Genomic DNA, 15,229 nt, shown 5'->3' on the forward strand with positions numbered 1-15,229 from the left:
GACAGGTCCATCTTCCTTGCCAGTCACACAAGAGGGATCTCAGGACTATTTCCAAAGGCTCTCATAATTCTGTCATAGCTGGGAAGGAACAGGGAAACCATTCAGCTCCTGCTGCAACCCCAGGGGCTGGTGAAGTGAGGATGCCCATGATAATGATTCTATTCCTGTGACAGCTGCATGGTACAGATCCTTGGCCATGACTAATTGTCTTTCCAGGGAATGCCTGAAGCTCTCTAGGGGAATCTGCTTTTCTGTTCCCTGATGCTTTTTGGTATCTCCAGACTGGGACATGGAAGCAGACCAGGATTTAGCTCCCAGGGTACTCTGGGATGAGTAACAGGCAGAGAGGCTTGGAAAGAAATGAAAATATGGCATGGGGAGGAAGGGAGAAGAGGAGAAAGATGGTCAGTGTAAAACATTGTTGGTTGGGGATGTCAACTCCTGTTCACAGGACAGAGAGCCTTTGACTGGGGTACCCCCAAAGGATACCCCTGGAAGCTACAGAGAGGGAAGCTGATAGGAGAACAAACATCACAAACATGGCAGGGGCAGCCTGGCACTACGGGGAGTCACAGGCCACCCAGGATGCTGCAGAGCCACCAGGCTGCTGGGGAGCCCTGGGAGGCCAGCATGTACTGCAGAAACCCTGGAGCTGGAAAGAGAAAGAGAGAAATCTATCAACTAAATGGCAAACTTCCAGGGATTATAAACTAAATGGCAGACTTCCAAGGGTACTTCTGGCTGATGTGACAGCATATGGTGTTGGGGGTATGACCTCACTGTGTGCATAGGCAGGGGGTTTGCTGCCCACCTCACCTGAATCTGCAGGATTCAGAGAGAAGGAGGGAACAGCAAACTGTGGAGGGATGTTGGCATGGGACAGCCCAGCAACCATACTCTTCAGTGCTCCTCCCATACAAGGAGATTTGCATCCTGGTGGGGGCCTTTGCCTCTGATAAGGTGTAATCCACCATAGCCTGGGCAATGGGAACAAGCTGCTGTATCCCACAGGTGAGGGAGTGGGTCAGCAGGGGAGCAGGGGGCACCAGGATTTCCTTAGCTCACCTTCTCCTTGTTCAACCTGTACCTAGTCCTACCAGGTCCAACCCTCTCCTTGCACCAGTGGCTTACATACTGGAGGTGTGCAGTTTGGCAACCTGAGGAAAGGAAGGGGGACAACCAGTTCTGTTTGGGGAATTCAGAGAGTAGTTAAATTCAGCTGGCCATAAAAATGTAGATGACCATAAACTGCTGCTGTAATACGACTCCTGGCTATTTGGGAAGGATCACCCAGTCGTGAAAGATGCTGGGGAATGCTTTATAGGTCATAATGAAACAGATGTAAGCATTTTGTTTATGCTCATAAAGTGTCTTGCTTTGTATTAAAGGAAGTAGTGGAGATATTTCTCTGGTATCTTAAATACTGCATGGGAAAATTAAATACAAGAAGTTGTTTGGGCTTTAAAAATCTTTTTGATGGCAATATAGTCTGGAAATAAGCCTTTTAACATCTCTTATGATGAAATATTCCCCAGTGGGATCTGTCCTCACATGGATCTCATCTCAGTGACACAGATGAGGATGCTGCGCTCATAATTTAAAGGAAATTAAGCCCAGACTTTTGACTGTTGGTAAATTGCCAGTACTGTGCTTGGTTGGACAAGCTTTGGTCGCTGCTGTGCTACAGAATGGAATTCAGTTTCCTTTTGCACATTAAACCTTAATGCTCCCATCATTGGAGCATCATTTTGATCGGAAAATTAAAAGCTGGCTGCTTGTTCCTTCCTGGAAAAAAAATGAATTAAAACTGAAAGGATTTATTTGTCCATTTCTTCAGAACAGAAAGAATAAACACTAGCATGTTCTGATGAAGAAATATTCCTGCTGAAGAAACTTCTTGGCTTTTTTTTTTTAAGTGTTCAGGTACACCTAATAAAAAGGCACATAAGAAGCAAAATAGAACAATCTGTTGTTATTTAACAAGGCAAACACTGTTGAGATACAAATACAGTTAAGTTTTCTCTGGTAACTAAGCAACAGAAGAAAATATCACTTATCTGGATTGCTGTTTATTCTACTGTTCTTTAGCTCTGCAGTAGTGGGTTTTATTCTCTACACCTCAAACACAGAAAGAACAACTGTTTATGGTATGGCTAAATTGTTTAATGTACTGCTTGATGCAGGGACACATTAGGCATCAGAACAAATGCCTGGGACTGCTGCAACTAGCCATTAATGCCTTCTGATCTTCTCCCCAATGTTTCAGTGGATATGTGACATGAGCAAATGTCCTCTACTGACTTAGGCAATTGTAATAAATATGGACTACATGAGGCATGGAATCAGAATGTTTCCATGTTTCCGAAGAATGATCTCCTATTTGTGTGGATCATCCTAAGGACTTCTTCTATTAAGCACATGTAGGCAACTGAGCCTTTGACACTTCTAAGCCAAAGACTTTTTGCTAGAGCTGTGTCTATTTACCATCAGAGAGGTGAAAATCTGTAGCTAGAAGGGCTCAGAGCCATAATCAGGCTGGACTTGCATATGGCTCTGCACTTGGGTGTGCACTTGCTTGTGCACACTGTCTACATGGAGAGCAGTTGAACATAACTCTTCCTACTCTCCCAAGGAGCAACTTTTAGCTTCAGATTTGCAATAAATTAGGGGCTGCAAGAAAGGAGGTAAGGGGAAAATGCAGACTTTGAGATGAGATGCTCAGAATGCTGAAAATCATAGAATTGTCAGGGTTGGAAGGGACCTCAAGGATCATCTAGTTCCAACCTCCCTGCCATGGGCAGGGACACTTACCACTAGCCAAGGTTGCTCAAGGCCTCGTCCAACCACCCCTTAAACACCTTCAGGGAGGGGGCAACCACCACCTCCCTGGGCAACCTGTTCCAGTGTCTCACCTCCCTCACAGTAAAGAATTTCTTCCTAATGTCCAGTCTCAATCTCCTTTCCTCAAGCTTCAATCCATTCCCTCTCACCCTGTCACTAGAAGCCCTTGTTAAAAGTCCCTCCCCAGCTTTCCTTTAGCCCCTTTCAGGTGCTGGAAGGATGCAATAAGTTTCCCCTGGGGCATACTCTTCTCCAGACCCAGCTCTCTCAGCCTATCCCTACAGGGTAAGTTGCTCTGATTCTGATGAGTTAAAGCTATGCCTTGTTTCTGCAGGAAGGTGTTAGGTTGGTCAGCTGCCAACTCCTGGGGAATGAACCCTGTGAGATTATTTACATTCATCCCAATTAATCAATGAATGTTTGTAAAGCACTTTAAAATTGGAAAGCACTGCTATAAATATTTGGTATTGTCATGTAATTGCCCTACCACATCTCAATTAAAGGCACAATTGGGCAGGCTTCCATTACCTACTCGATGGGTCACCAGAGGTATTTCAAATGTAAGTACCTCAGTCTCTGCTGGCTGGCAGGTAAACTTGGAGCATCACAAAGATGATCAGAGGGCTGGAGCACCTCTCCTGTGAAGACAGGCTGAGAGAGTTGGGGCTATTCAGCCTGGAGAAGAAAAGACTCTGGGGAAACCTTAGAGCTACATTTCACTATCTGGAGGGGACCTACTGGAAGGTTGGAGAGGGATTGTTTAGCAGAGCTTGTAGTGATAGGATTGAGGGGCAATGGTTTGAAACTGGAGCAGGGCAGATTTAGGTTGGACATTAGGAGGAAATTCTGTACTATGAGAGTGGTAAAATATTGGCACAGGTTGCTTAGGGATGTGGTTAAGGCCCTGTCCCAGGAGACATTCAAGATCAGATATGATGTGCTCCTGGGCAGCCTGATCTAGTTGGAGGTGTCCCTGCTGACTGCAGGGGGGTTGGACAAGATGGTCTTTGAAGGTCCCTTCCAACCTGATGCAATCTGTAAATCTGTGAACCTATGGTGTGTTTTTGGAGGCTGGAGTTTTTTCCTTTTTATTTACTTTTCTACGGAAATCAGAACCTTTAATGAACTATCCTGATTTCTTTGGAGGAAGTAGTCAGTTTATGAGATAGCAGTATTGGTGCTGTGCTTCCCATTCCTTTTGCTTTTTCCTTCCTTCCTCTGGTGCTTTAACTCTCATTTCTCCACTCCTTGTCATTTCTTTTCTCATGTCAGTTAAATACTCTTTGGGGAAACGGGTGGGCAATTTTTGTGCCTTTGTACAGCACCTGCACAAAACTGTAGCTGAGCCCTCTGGATGCAATCACAACCAAAATAATAACTTGCACATCTGCTCTTTCAGGTTCATTGGCATCAGTTTACCCTACCATGAACCTAAGACATTTTCTAGTGCAGAGCTGTTATTACTCCTTCCTATATCTTTCTGGAATAACTGTATAGAAGAGCCATGACCTGGACTCAGAAAAATCTGACTTGCCACCAAAAATGATACAAGACGACCAAAATATTAAAAAACATCTTCAGCGCAGGAACTACTTCTGAGTGTCTGTCTAACATTTGCTGACAGTAGAGCTCCAGTGAGGGGTGTCTAAGATGCAATTACATAATGCATATATATGTAAAAGATGGAACGTGTCATTACTGCAGTGTTAAGCTATATTTGGAAGCCACAAAAAGAAAAGCTCTTTCTCCCTTTTTTTTTTCCCTTCATTCTATTTCACTAGGGGGGGTGGGGGGGGGAAGGGAAAAGAAAAAAGTTTCTTTGATATATGAAGCATTTTATGAGAACATATTTTTATTTTAATAACTCCTAATTTGCACACCTAACATCAACTGCTGGTGCAATTAATTGTGGATGCAAATGAGAATGTTTGGCTGTCTAATCACCTGATTGTGCCTATAAATCAGTGACAGTAATTATGTGTGTAAATGCTCGTTTCAGCCTGCAATTAATTTGGCCCAAATTGATAGGACAGAAAAGAAAGTACCACCCTAGGCTGAAATTTGGTCCCCAGTGTGTCAGAAGAGAAAGTATCTTCCTCCTCAGCCTCTTGTGTCTAAATTGCAGGGAGCTAAGTAGACAGAGAGCAATGATTCCCCAGCCTCCAATAACTCACTGCCAGTGTTTCACAATAAAGTGCAATGGGAGAGGAAATATTTCCATAAGGGTTCATTAATCACAACATATTTGCCATGCACAACCACTCTGCAGAGCAGGTAAAGAACCCTGGGGGACACTGCCAGGCACAGCATGTCATTTTTATAATAGGAAAAGGATTTTTTTTTTTTTTTTTGCACAAATGCTGCTGAACTGAAGTTGCAGATGGCTCTGCTGGCAGAGCTAGAGCCTCCTGGCACAACCTAGAGCTGCTTTAAGTATTTACAGTGAGGTCTCAAAAGAAGGATGCTGCCTACCCTTTCTATGTGCCATGTTCCCAGGTGTGCCCCTTGGGAGGACATGAGAGGCAAGCCAAACAAACCTCATCCAAAAAGCAAACTGCAGAAGGAAATCCAACTTTACCTGCCCCTGTTGTGCTGCAGGACACTAATGAGAAGTCTAGGAACCATTAAACTGATTGTGACTGAGAACCTGGGGGTCTGAGGGACCCCATTAGCTGAACTCTGCAGCAAAAGCTGACTTTTCCAACTCAGTGGCTTCTTTCATGTCTGGGCTGCAGGCCATTTCCACTTTACCTGACCCTGAGGACACCAGAGAGCCCCTGTTATCCCATCTTCCTCTGACCCATGCAGACTTGCTCAGTGTTCTGCACAAGGAGTACTGTTGGTGTTTTGCTTACTGTACCTTTGTGGTCTCAATCTCTGAGCAGCTCATTGCTGCTTCACTCCCACACGGGACTTTGATAAAATTCAAAGCCACCTGGTGTGATTTTAATTTAAATGTGAATTTAATGTGGTTTTTCTTTTATATTGCTGTGATGTGGGTTGTCAAGAGAAATGCTGCAGGCTCAGATCTGGCCTCTCAGCTCTTTCTCTGTGCTACTCCCTGGTTTTGTTTAGTGCATAAAGCTGCTGCTGTGTGGTGGTGGTATGTGTTGGGTACAAGGGTCCATTTGGTACAAGAGTCCATTGGGTACAAATACAGTGGATGTTCTTCAAAGGAGCAGCTGAGTCTTGGGTTGTTTGCCAGTCAGAGGCCAAAAAAAAAAAACTTCTCATCAGCAAAAGATACCTCCAAAGTCACAGGTGAACAGAAGAGGGATGGTGGGTTGCATGCAGTCTGTGTAAAAAGAGGTTCCCCAATTCACCATGCCCCATCAGTTGTGGGGAAAAGGGTTTAAGACAAGAAGTTGTGAAAAGGAGAAGAGTAATACTGAGGTGGTTTACCTTAGCCAGTTGGGACTACTTTTACTGGAAAAGATAATCTCACCAAAAAAAAAATAAAAAAAGGCTGTGAAAACATATGAAAAGATCATAAGGGAATGCTTTGAAGACCAGGATGTGAAAGATGTGTTTGGAAAAATGAGAAATAGAGATCCACGTGAGTTAGCAACCCAACAGAGCACTACAGTAGGATACAGGGCACCCTGATGCAAAACAATATCTTAATTGTCAGAATTTTTCATTAAATCAAGACTGTTTGGGGTTTTTTCAGCCAGACTTAATTAGTTTTGAACTAAAATTGTAGGAGCAAGGTGGGAGCTGAGGCTTTCTGACACAATAACAGAAAGCAGATCAAAGGCTACCCAGAGGGATCCCTGTGCTGTGACACAGGTGTGTCATAGGAGCCCACTACAAGCTCTGTGAGGATCAGCAACAGCATCACAGCAGCCAGGTGGCTTGGTCATCAGAAGTCTTCTTTAGTCTGGAGAAGAGAAGACTGAGAGGGGATCTGATCAATGTTTATAAACACCTGAGGTATCAAGAAGGAGGGGACAGGCTCTGCTCTGTTGCACCCTGTGATAGGACAAGGGGCAATGGAAGTAAACTGCAGCACAGGAGGTTCCACCTCAACATGAGGAGGAACTTCTTCACTGTGAGGGTCACAGAGCACTGGAACAGGCTCCCCAGAGGGGTTGTGGAGTCTCCTCTGGGGACTTTCAAGACCCATCTGGATGCATTCCTGTGCAACCTGTGCTAGATTCTATGGTCCTGCTGTGGCAGGGGACTTGACCTCGATGATCTCCAGAGGTGCCTTCCAACCCTGAACCTCCTGTGATCCTGTGACCCTTGCTTTATGAAACCACTCATTTCTCCTGCACCCACTGAAATCTGTTTAACTGGCTGGTCTCCAGGTGTTTTCCTGCTGCTTGTACAGGCCATCAGAGCTCACATGTGCTTTCTGACTGTCCCTGCTCTTATCTTAGTGGTTCCTACTGTGAGCAACAGCAGCCTGTTGGGCTCTTGCCTTCTGCTGCTTCCCAATGCTGCTGCTGCATGGGAGCTACCGTAGTGACTCATTTCTAATCACCAAGGGAACCCACAGCCAGATTTCTGTTCCTCCTAAAATAGGAACTCACAGCTACACCTTCTCTCTTCCTAAAATAATCAAATTATGAGAAAAAGCAGCATATATTTGGCAGTATCTGAAATATGATATGTAGTGTGCTAAATGGGTGGAAAAGCAAGACAAATGAGCTCAGCTATATCAGGGCTCCAGGCTAAGACCACCTCAGCCTTGCAGTACAGTTGGTCTTCCAAGTCCACATAGAGCCATGCAGAAAGGAGAGCAGCTCCTTGCAGGTTCTGGGTAGAAACCCTTGCAGAATCAGCTTTTTTTTCCCTCCATATAACTTGAGGGAAGCCATATAATCACCACCTCCCCTTTACAGTTCATTTCAGAAAACTAAGGCTTTGAATGCTGTTTAACAAGACAATGCTAAGCTTTTACAGAATCACAGAATGGTAGAGGTTGGAAGGGACCTCAAAAGATTATCCAGTCCAACCCCCCCTGCCAGAGCAGGATCACCTAGGAATGCATTCAGGTGGGTTTTGAATGTCTCCAGAGAAGGAGACTCCACAACCTCTCTGGGCAGCCAGTGTTCTGTGACTTTCACAGTGAAGAAGTTCACATGGAATTGCCTGTGCTCCAGCTTGCACCCTTTGCCCCTCATCCTATCATTGAACATCCCTGAGGAGAGCCTGGCTTTGTCCTCCTGACACTGCCTTTCACATCTCCTCCTTCTTCAAGCTAAAGAGAAGCTCCCTCAGCACTGAATAAAAAAAACAATTGTTGGTTATTTCCAAGGAGATGTGTTAGCTGCAAGTTATCACCCCCTGCAATCCTGTAACCCCTCTCTCTCTCTCTTTTATTTCTAGGTATTTCCACACGATCTATTTGGGCATCCGGAGTCGACAGAGTGGAGAGAATGACAGATGGAGGTTTTATTGGAAAATGGTGTATGAGTATGCAGATGTGAGTATGCTGCATTTGCTAGCCACCTTCCTGGAAAGTGCACCACAGCTGGTCCTGCAACTCTGTATTGTCGTCCAGACTCGGACACTCCAGGCTCTCCAAGGTAGGAGTTCATTGAGTCTGTTTGTGTTTTATCATTTTGTGCAGACGTAATTTCTGTGCCTTTGTATTTAGCTTTCCTTCAGGCTGTTGTGTGCCTCGTGCTCCTGGTATAAGAGCTGATCTTGCCTGCTATGGAGCCAGGGGAGGTATAAGCTGGATATTAGGAGGAAGTTCTTCACAGAGAGGGAGATTGCCCATTGGAATGGGCTGCCCAGGGAGGTGCTGGAGTCACCATCACTGGAGATGTTCAAGAGAAGCCTGGATGAGGCACTTTGTGCCATGGTCTGGTTGATTGGATAATGCTGGGTGATCAGTTGGACTGGATGATCTTGGAGGTCTCTTCCAACCTGGTTGATTCAATGATTCCATGAAGCTGTTAACAATGACTCTCTCAAGAAAGGCTGTGTTGCTGGGGTTTTAGCCTTTCTGACTGGCCTTGGCTTCTGGGTAGGATTTATAACGTTTTGCTTTCTGCACGTCCTTGTGATAACGGAGCTCTTTTGATTATCCACTGGGCCAATAGACTATTGCTCTTCTTCCTCTGGGTGTTCAAACCCCTCCAAACTGCAGTAATGAGGTTCATGTGGTATGATGCAAAACCAGAAAACAGCTGTCCTGCAAAGAGGATGTCAGTGTCTGTGGAGCCCATAGCCTTCAGTTCTTGGTTGTGTTCATCTCAAATAACAAAAGTTAGCTCCTGAGCACTACAACAATGCACATTCCTTTAGGCCCTGGGTTTCCTTCTAAGGTTGGTGCTTTCAGCAAGTGTGATTGCTTCTTTAAAATGGTGAAGGCATGTGTATGTCCTGCCATAGGGGTTGTAAGTCAGTGATAGAGGTGTAAGACTATCCTCCCTGTTGCTTTTGTGCCGCTGCCTTTGGTTACCTGACAGCTTTCCTTTGGTATTGCACCACTGTTCTGCCTTATGGCTGCACCTGGGCAGAAATTATTGGCAAGGGAAAGAGGTGAATAAGAACTTGGGATCCAGAAGGTGATACAAATGTCATGAGGCAGGGAGGGGGAGCAAAGAGACAGAAGGAGGAAGGAACTGCAACAGTTTTGCCATTTGTTTGTAAGAAATGATTCATGTGCCTTGCACACTGCACATAAAACTGTGGCAGCACCTTGCTCCAAGAAGCTCTGGGTCTAGTTAGCTGCTTATGAGTTACATGCAGTGAGACTGATGGGGTGAAAAAGGACTGGGAATAAAGCAGGCTGCTGTGTGAAGACCTTGATCCTGGGCAGTTTCCTGTGGATAAATCAGAGGCTTTTCATTTACCTCCCCTTTGAACTGATGTCTAATAACAGCTGTCCTGCTTCCTGTGTTTTTGGGTTTTGTTTCTTTAGATCTAAAACTCTGCCACCCTAAGGGGAAAAGAAAGCCAAAGTTTCTGTTTTAATTAGTTGGTGCTCTGTACAAGGAAGGTTGCCTGAGCAGTTCCTACAGCTATTTCTCAAAATGAAGCTGCCCCACACCAACCAGTCCAAACTATTATCAGTCAGGAGAAGATATTATCACTTCAAGAAGCATTGTCCCTCCAGAAAAATAGACTCCAGAGAGAGAGAGAGGCTTAGGAGAAGATGATAGCCAGAATATTGTATGGTCAGCTGTAATTCAGCTGTCTTCATAAACTATTAATACAGAAGGCCTCTTGCCCTCATTTTAGTGCAGTAACAGAGCTGTCTATGAGAAATGGGGCTGGTGAGTAGGCACTCAGTCTGTGAAGTACTCTGCAAGTGGTAGTTAATTCAAGAAAACCCCAAAATGCTTCCATTTAAAAGGCAAAAACGGTTCCTGGAGCCAGCAATCAGCTTGGTGAAATCTCTGTATCAGAAAGCAGAAAGGAATAAAACTATAATTATGGATTTCAGCTGAGAAGGCTGAAAATATTTACTTATCCTCTCTTCCTCTCTTTTTTTCCCCCATCTTCCAAGGAGAAAAGGCTTCATTGAAAAGAACTAAGAAAATTAAACAAGGTTGTAGCATTTCTTAAACAGTAGTACCATTATATTCCCCTGATGAAAGCTGGTATGTTTTAGTACATTGCCAGCTGTGAAAATCTCTTCTGTTTTCTCTCCTTTTTTAATGAAATGTTAGGAATAATGTGTTGCACTATAGGATGGTAGAGCTGCTGGGAGCTGCATAAGGAGAGCATAATTTCTCTCAGTGTTGCTGTGCTACATCTGGGTGTTTTAAAGGACCTAGCCATAAGGTCTGTGCTTCAGCCAGCTGTCCATCCACTGAGCCTGTTACAGAGACTGCCAACACAGATCAATAAACAGAGTGTTGGATTGGGTTTATTTGTTTAGAGAATGCTGCTTGGGTTTTATTATTGTTCTTTTAGTTCTCTGTTTCCCAGGACCAAGTTATCATGACAATTGATAAGTGCCATCACTAGTCCACCTTCTTGAAGTATGCTTCTGTCACAAACCACAGGAAATGAATGATACTGGAAATGTCTTGGTCTGTAAGCAGGTATTTCTAGTATCAAGCCATTAATGACTAGAAAGAAGAGCTGTTAAATGTTTTCTTCATGCAATGGTATATTTTCCATTCCAAATGCACCAGAATGGCAGCATTCCCACCAGGAGAATGCTGTTGGTGTGACTGAAGGTTCCCTGCTCTGTAGTGTTAGCTAGGTGTGGATTATTTCTTGTTTCAGCCCTCAAGCCCTGCAAATCAGGTAAGAAACGTATACAGGGAGGTACATGCAATCCTATGAAGAGCAAGAAAAATACTACTCAGTGTATGCAAACCTTTCTCTCTGTGTCCCATGCACCACCACTTGAGAGCCTCTTCAAAAGCCCAGAGAAATCACCACAAGGATTCTTTAGTGCTTGCCTGAGCTCCCCAAGCTTGAATTAAAATCTAGAGCATGAACTCCTAGCAAGGATTGTGTACCAATGTGCACCAACTCAGCACCCATAGCCTGGCAGTCATCCCTTGCACTCTCCTTTCACATCCTTCTATTTCCCCACTTAACCGTTTGATTTTAGAAAGAAATCCCATCTTAAAGTTAGTAAAAACCAGCAAGCAAAGGATCCTGCTGATCTTCTGCTTGGAGATAGACTCCTATGTGTTAGCATGCAGTGACTCTCATCTTACTCAAGGGCGTGATGTTCTAGCTGCTCCTGGATGAGCAGATAGATAAGATTGCTCCTTGGATTTACCACAGATTTCATTATTTATGCTGTATTAATTAACACATTGTTTAAATTATAGATCAGCTTCTTATTCCTGTTTACTGCATGTTGTGCTGGCTAGTCAGCACTTGACAGTTTTCTTCATCAGCCCCTGGAGGGTTTGTTCTGGCTTCTCCATACAGTAGTGTTAATCCAAGTCTCTATCAAAGCCTAATCAAAGTTTATATCAGTTCTTAACATAGACTGACAGTAGTGCAGAAGCAAAATGGGTCAGCAAATTGAGAAAGGTGACTCTGCTACTCCATTCTGCTCTTGTGAGACCTTGTGTCCCAGCCCTGGTGCCCCCAACACAAGAGAGACATGGACCTGATGGAGAGCAAGTCCAGAGAAGGACCACAAAGATGATCACAGGACTGGAGCACCTCTCCTGTGAAGGCAAGCTGAAAAAAATTAGGCTGTTCTGCCTGAAGAGAATGCTCCAGGGAGACCTTCTAAGTGTGTTATAATAGACAGAAGAGAGCCAACAGGAAGGCTGGGGAGGGACTGTTTACAAGGGCTTGCAGTGACAGGATGAGGGGCAATGGCTTGGAACTGGAGCAGGATAGATTTAGCTTGGACATAAGAAGGAAGCTCTGTACTATGAGGGTGGTAAAATGCTGGAACAGGCTGACAAGGAATGTGGTTGAGGCCCCATCTCTGGAGACATCTGACTTGATATGGCCCTAGGCAGCCTGATCTAGTCGGAGGTGTCCCTGATGACTGCAGGGGGTTTGGACAAGATGAGCTTCGAGGGTCTCTTCCATCCCAACACAGTCTGTGAATCTGTGAATTTATAAATTCATCAGGTTCCACTGAAGTCACCACACTGCCATAGAGCTGCTGAGTACTGCTGAAACTGCATTCCATTGAAATCTCTCTGGCCAACCATCTTCCCATTTTCTCTCAGCTCTGTTGGCAACTCCTGCACTGCTCATCTGCTGACACGGCAGCCAGCAGTTCACAGTGACACCAACCTCCGCTCTCTCTACTCCAAACAAATTGCTGTTTCTCCCTGGGCTGAACAAGAAGTTGCTTGCACTTATGGCATGGCTGATAGGTCCTAACTTTATCTGGCAAAAGGAAATTGTGTTAGCTAGTTCATTAAAAAATCCTCTGGCAAAGCTGATCCTCTTGCATCAGGAATTCAAACTCATTTCATATCAGCAGTAAACTGAAATTCATTTAGGGCTTTAAAATTCGTGAGGACAAAGTTATGCATTTACCTGGCTTTTCTTTTTTTCTTTTTCTTCTTTTTTTTTTTTTTTTTTTTAACCTTCACAGCAATTTTGGGTTGCTCTGTAAACTGCTGCCTATATTTGCAGTACCCTTGAAATAATGCATTAAAAAAAAAAAAAAAAGAAAAACAATTCTGATGTAAAATCTTACACACTTCAGTGTATATTTGTATGGAAATAAGGAGCTGCATTTGAGTTCTGGGCAAGCTGCCACTGGTTTGCTCTGTGCTGTCAAAGTTCTGCACTACTGCAGTCCAATGCTCAGGCTTCCAGAGGGAAGGAACAGCAGAGCAAACAGTGGTCACAGGGCAAGGAATAGTCACAGATTCTGCCTGCAACTTGGCAAAACAAGGTTTGTCAGTGCTGATGAACAAATATGATATACTATGGAGTAATTGTGTCTTCTGTAAATGGCATTTAAACTGCTCTGTAGGTCCTTTTGCATATCTTCAATTGTTATCTTTTATTTGTTAGGACAGAGCCCTCACATCAGCACACTCTTGTTTGTGGTAGGACAGGAGAGCATTTCCTGAAGGCAATCACGTCATATAATCCATTCCATAACTTGATTATGATCTTAAAAGTAGTTATACCTTTTCTATCTAATACACCAGTTGGAAGTTTAATTCTCTGATTGATAGAGACCTGCTGCTGCTGCTGTCCTGCCTTTTTAATTTCATTAGTAGCCTGTCCCTATTTACTCTGGTACCACCCCTGTTTTACTGCTTGTTCCCTAAGGAAACAAGGTTCACAGCATTATAAAGTCCATTTCTGTCCTTCAGTCCTGACTTGTAGGAACTTCAGATCCATTGCATTGCTCCAATCAAATACAAAAGGACAGCCAACATCTTAAAGATAATTGTGGGGGTTTTAAATGCTGTGGAAAAAAACAGTCAAGTCAGAGGGAAAAAAATACAAATGAGAAGGGAAAAAGCAGGCAGGCTTCAACCATGAGATTTTTTCTTAGGGAGCAGCAGCCAGACACCCCAAATAGGCATCCTTCCGGACAAGGCACTCCACTGCTCTCCCCTGCCCAGTGGGACTGTTGTGATAGACAGATGGGATTAGGGAATAAGAGACACGTTGATGGGAAAGTAAGAGTCATTCCTCCTGCTGCACGTTCTTTCGTCTCACCAGAGGTTCTGCATTCTCTTGATTCTCTTCATAGACTTTCCCTTCAGCAGTTCCATTCTGAATTCAGCTGTGGTGATTATGGCTGACCATGGCTGTACAGAGTACTCCACATTACAGGCTGCCCAGGGCAGGTGTGGAGTCTCCCTCTCTGGAGATATTCAAAACCCACCTGGACGTGTTGCTGTGTGACCTGGTATAGGTGATCCTGCTCTGGCAGGGGGGTTGGACTGGATGATCTTTGGAGGTCCCTTCCAACCCTTACCATTTCTGTGATATCTCACTAGGTGTGATCTAGGATTGTAATTCTTTGTTGACTCAAGCATTGCACTGGTTAATCCTGGCTATTTTATGATCTTTTAAAACACACAGACTCTTCAGGTGTTGTGTCTCTGATAAAGCTTCAATTACATGAAAAAGAAAACCCAACAAATTCTTAGCAGTTTAATGCATGTAATGAAGTTTCATCTCATTTCTATTTTTCAAGCCTGCAGGGTGTTCCTGATGTTTTCCACACATCACTCTCCTTTCCTACACCGATAATGTCCCACAAAACCTTATTAGTAGATTACCTTTTGAAACCAAGGTCATTAAGACAAGACTGGTTTCAAGGATAATCAGTACTGAAAAAGGTAAGAGTAATCCTCCATCCCAAGAGTTTTTCAGTATAATCCTGCAGAATCTTTCTTTAACTGCTTCCTTTATCTGCCTTAGCTACCTTCTACTAATCTCCACCTCCTCAAGCCTCACCAGGTCTTTCCTCTTAGTGTGGTAATCACCATTCTGCCAAAGGCTTCAAAGATTAGATCTGCCACATTTGGGTTTTTTCTTCAGCAAGGGGTTGTAAAAAGAAAAAATCCAAGTTAGCTGAGACTCTGTGGCTCTTATGATCTGTTATTTTTCATCTTTTAATGTTTACCTTCATTTTCAATTCCCTTTTGCTTTAAGAGCTGCTCTAAAGCTTTGTATTGTATAGAAGCCTAAGCTGTGGTCCTGGTTTAGCCACTTGCATGTGAAATACCCCAGACTGCCTCTTTTCCAGAGTCATAGAAACAGTTCTGAGTGGAGAGAGTCACTTGAGATGCTTCTCACCAGCAGCAGGATTTGATGCACCAGCCTTTTTATGAATCCTGACAGAGGTTTTCTGGTTACACTGTGTGAAAACAAGGAGCTTAGAGTTTTGTTTCCATCTAGAGTACTGCAGATTTCCTTTCTGTTCTCATTTACTGTCAGCTGACTCTGCATCAAGATTCCTCATTGGTAATAGGCACAGCTTCTATTGCTGATCATCCTTTTTCTATTTCCA

The 15,229-nt window shown here is 44.0% G+C and overlaps 1 protein-coding gene across 1 annotated transcript in view; it reads left to right on the top strand.

The window, feature by feature from the left end:
* XKR4 (XK related 4) overlaps positions 1-15,229 on the top strand; it is a 183,651-nt gene that overhangs the window by 118,269 nt on the left and 50,153 nt on the right. The window contains exon 2 of the mRNA XM_054394615.1: positions 8,176-8,375. Coding sequence (XP_054250590.1) covers positions 8,176-8,375 — 200 coding nt within the window. The remainder of the gene's footprint in view (positions 1-8,175; positions 8,376-15,229) is intronic.

Source organism: Indicator indicator, chromosome 31, assembly GCF_027791375.1.
Source record: "Indicator indicator isolate 239-I01 chromosome 31, UM_Iind_1.1, whole genome shotgun sequence".
In the NCBI taxonomy this organism is placed as follows: domain Eukaryota; kingdom Metazoa; phylum Chordata; class Aves; order Piciformes; family Indicatoridae; genus Indicator; species Indicator indicator.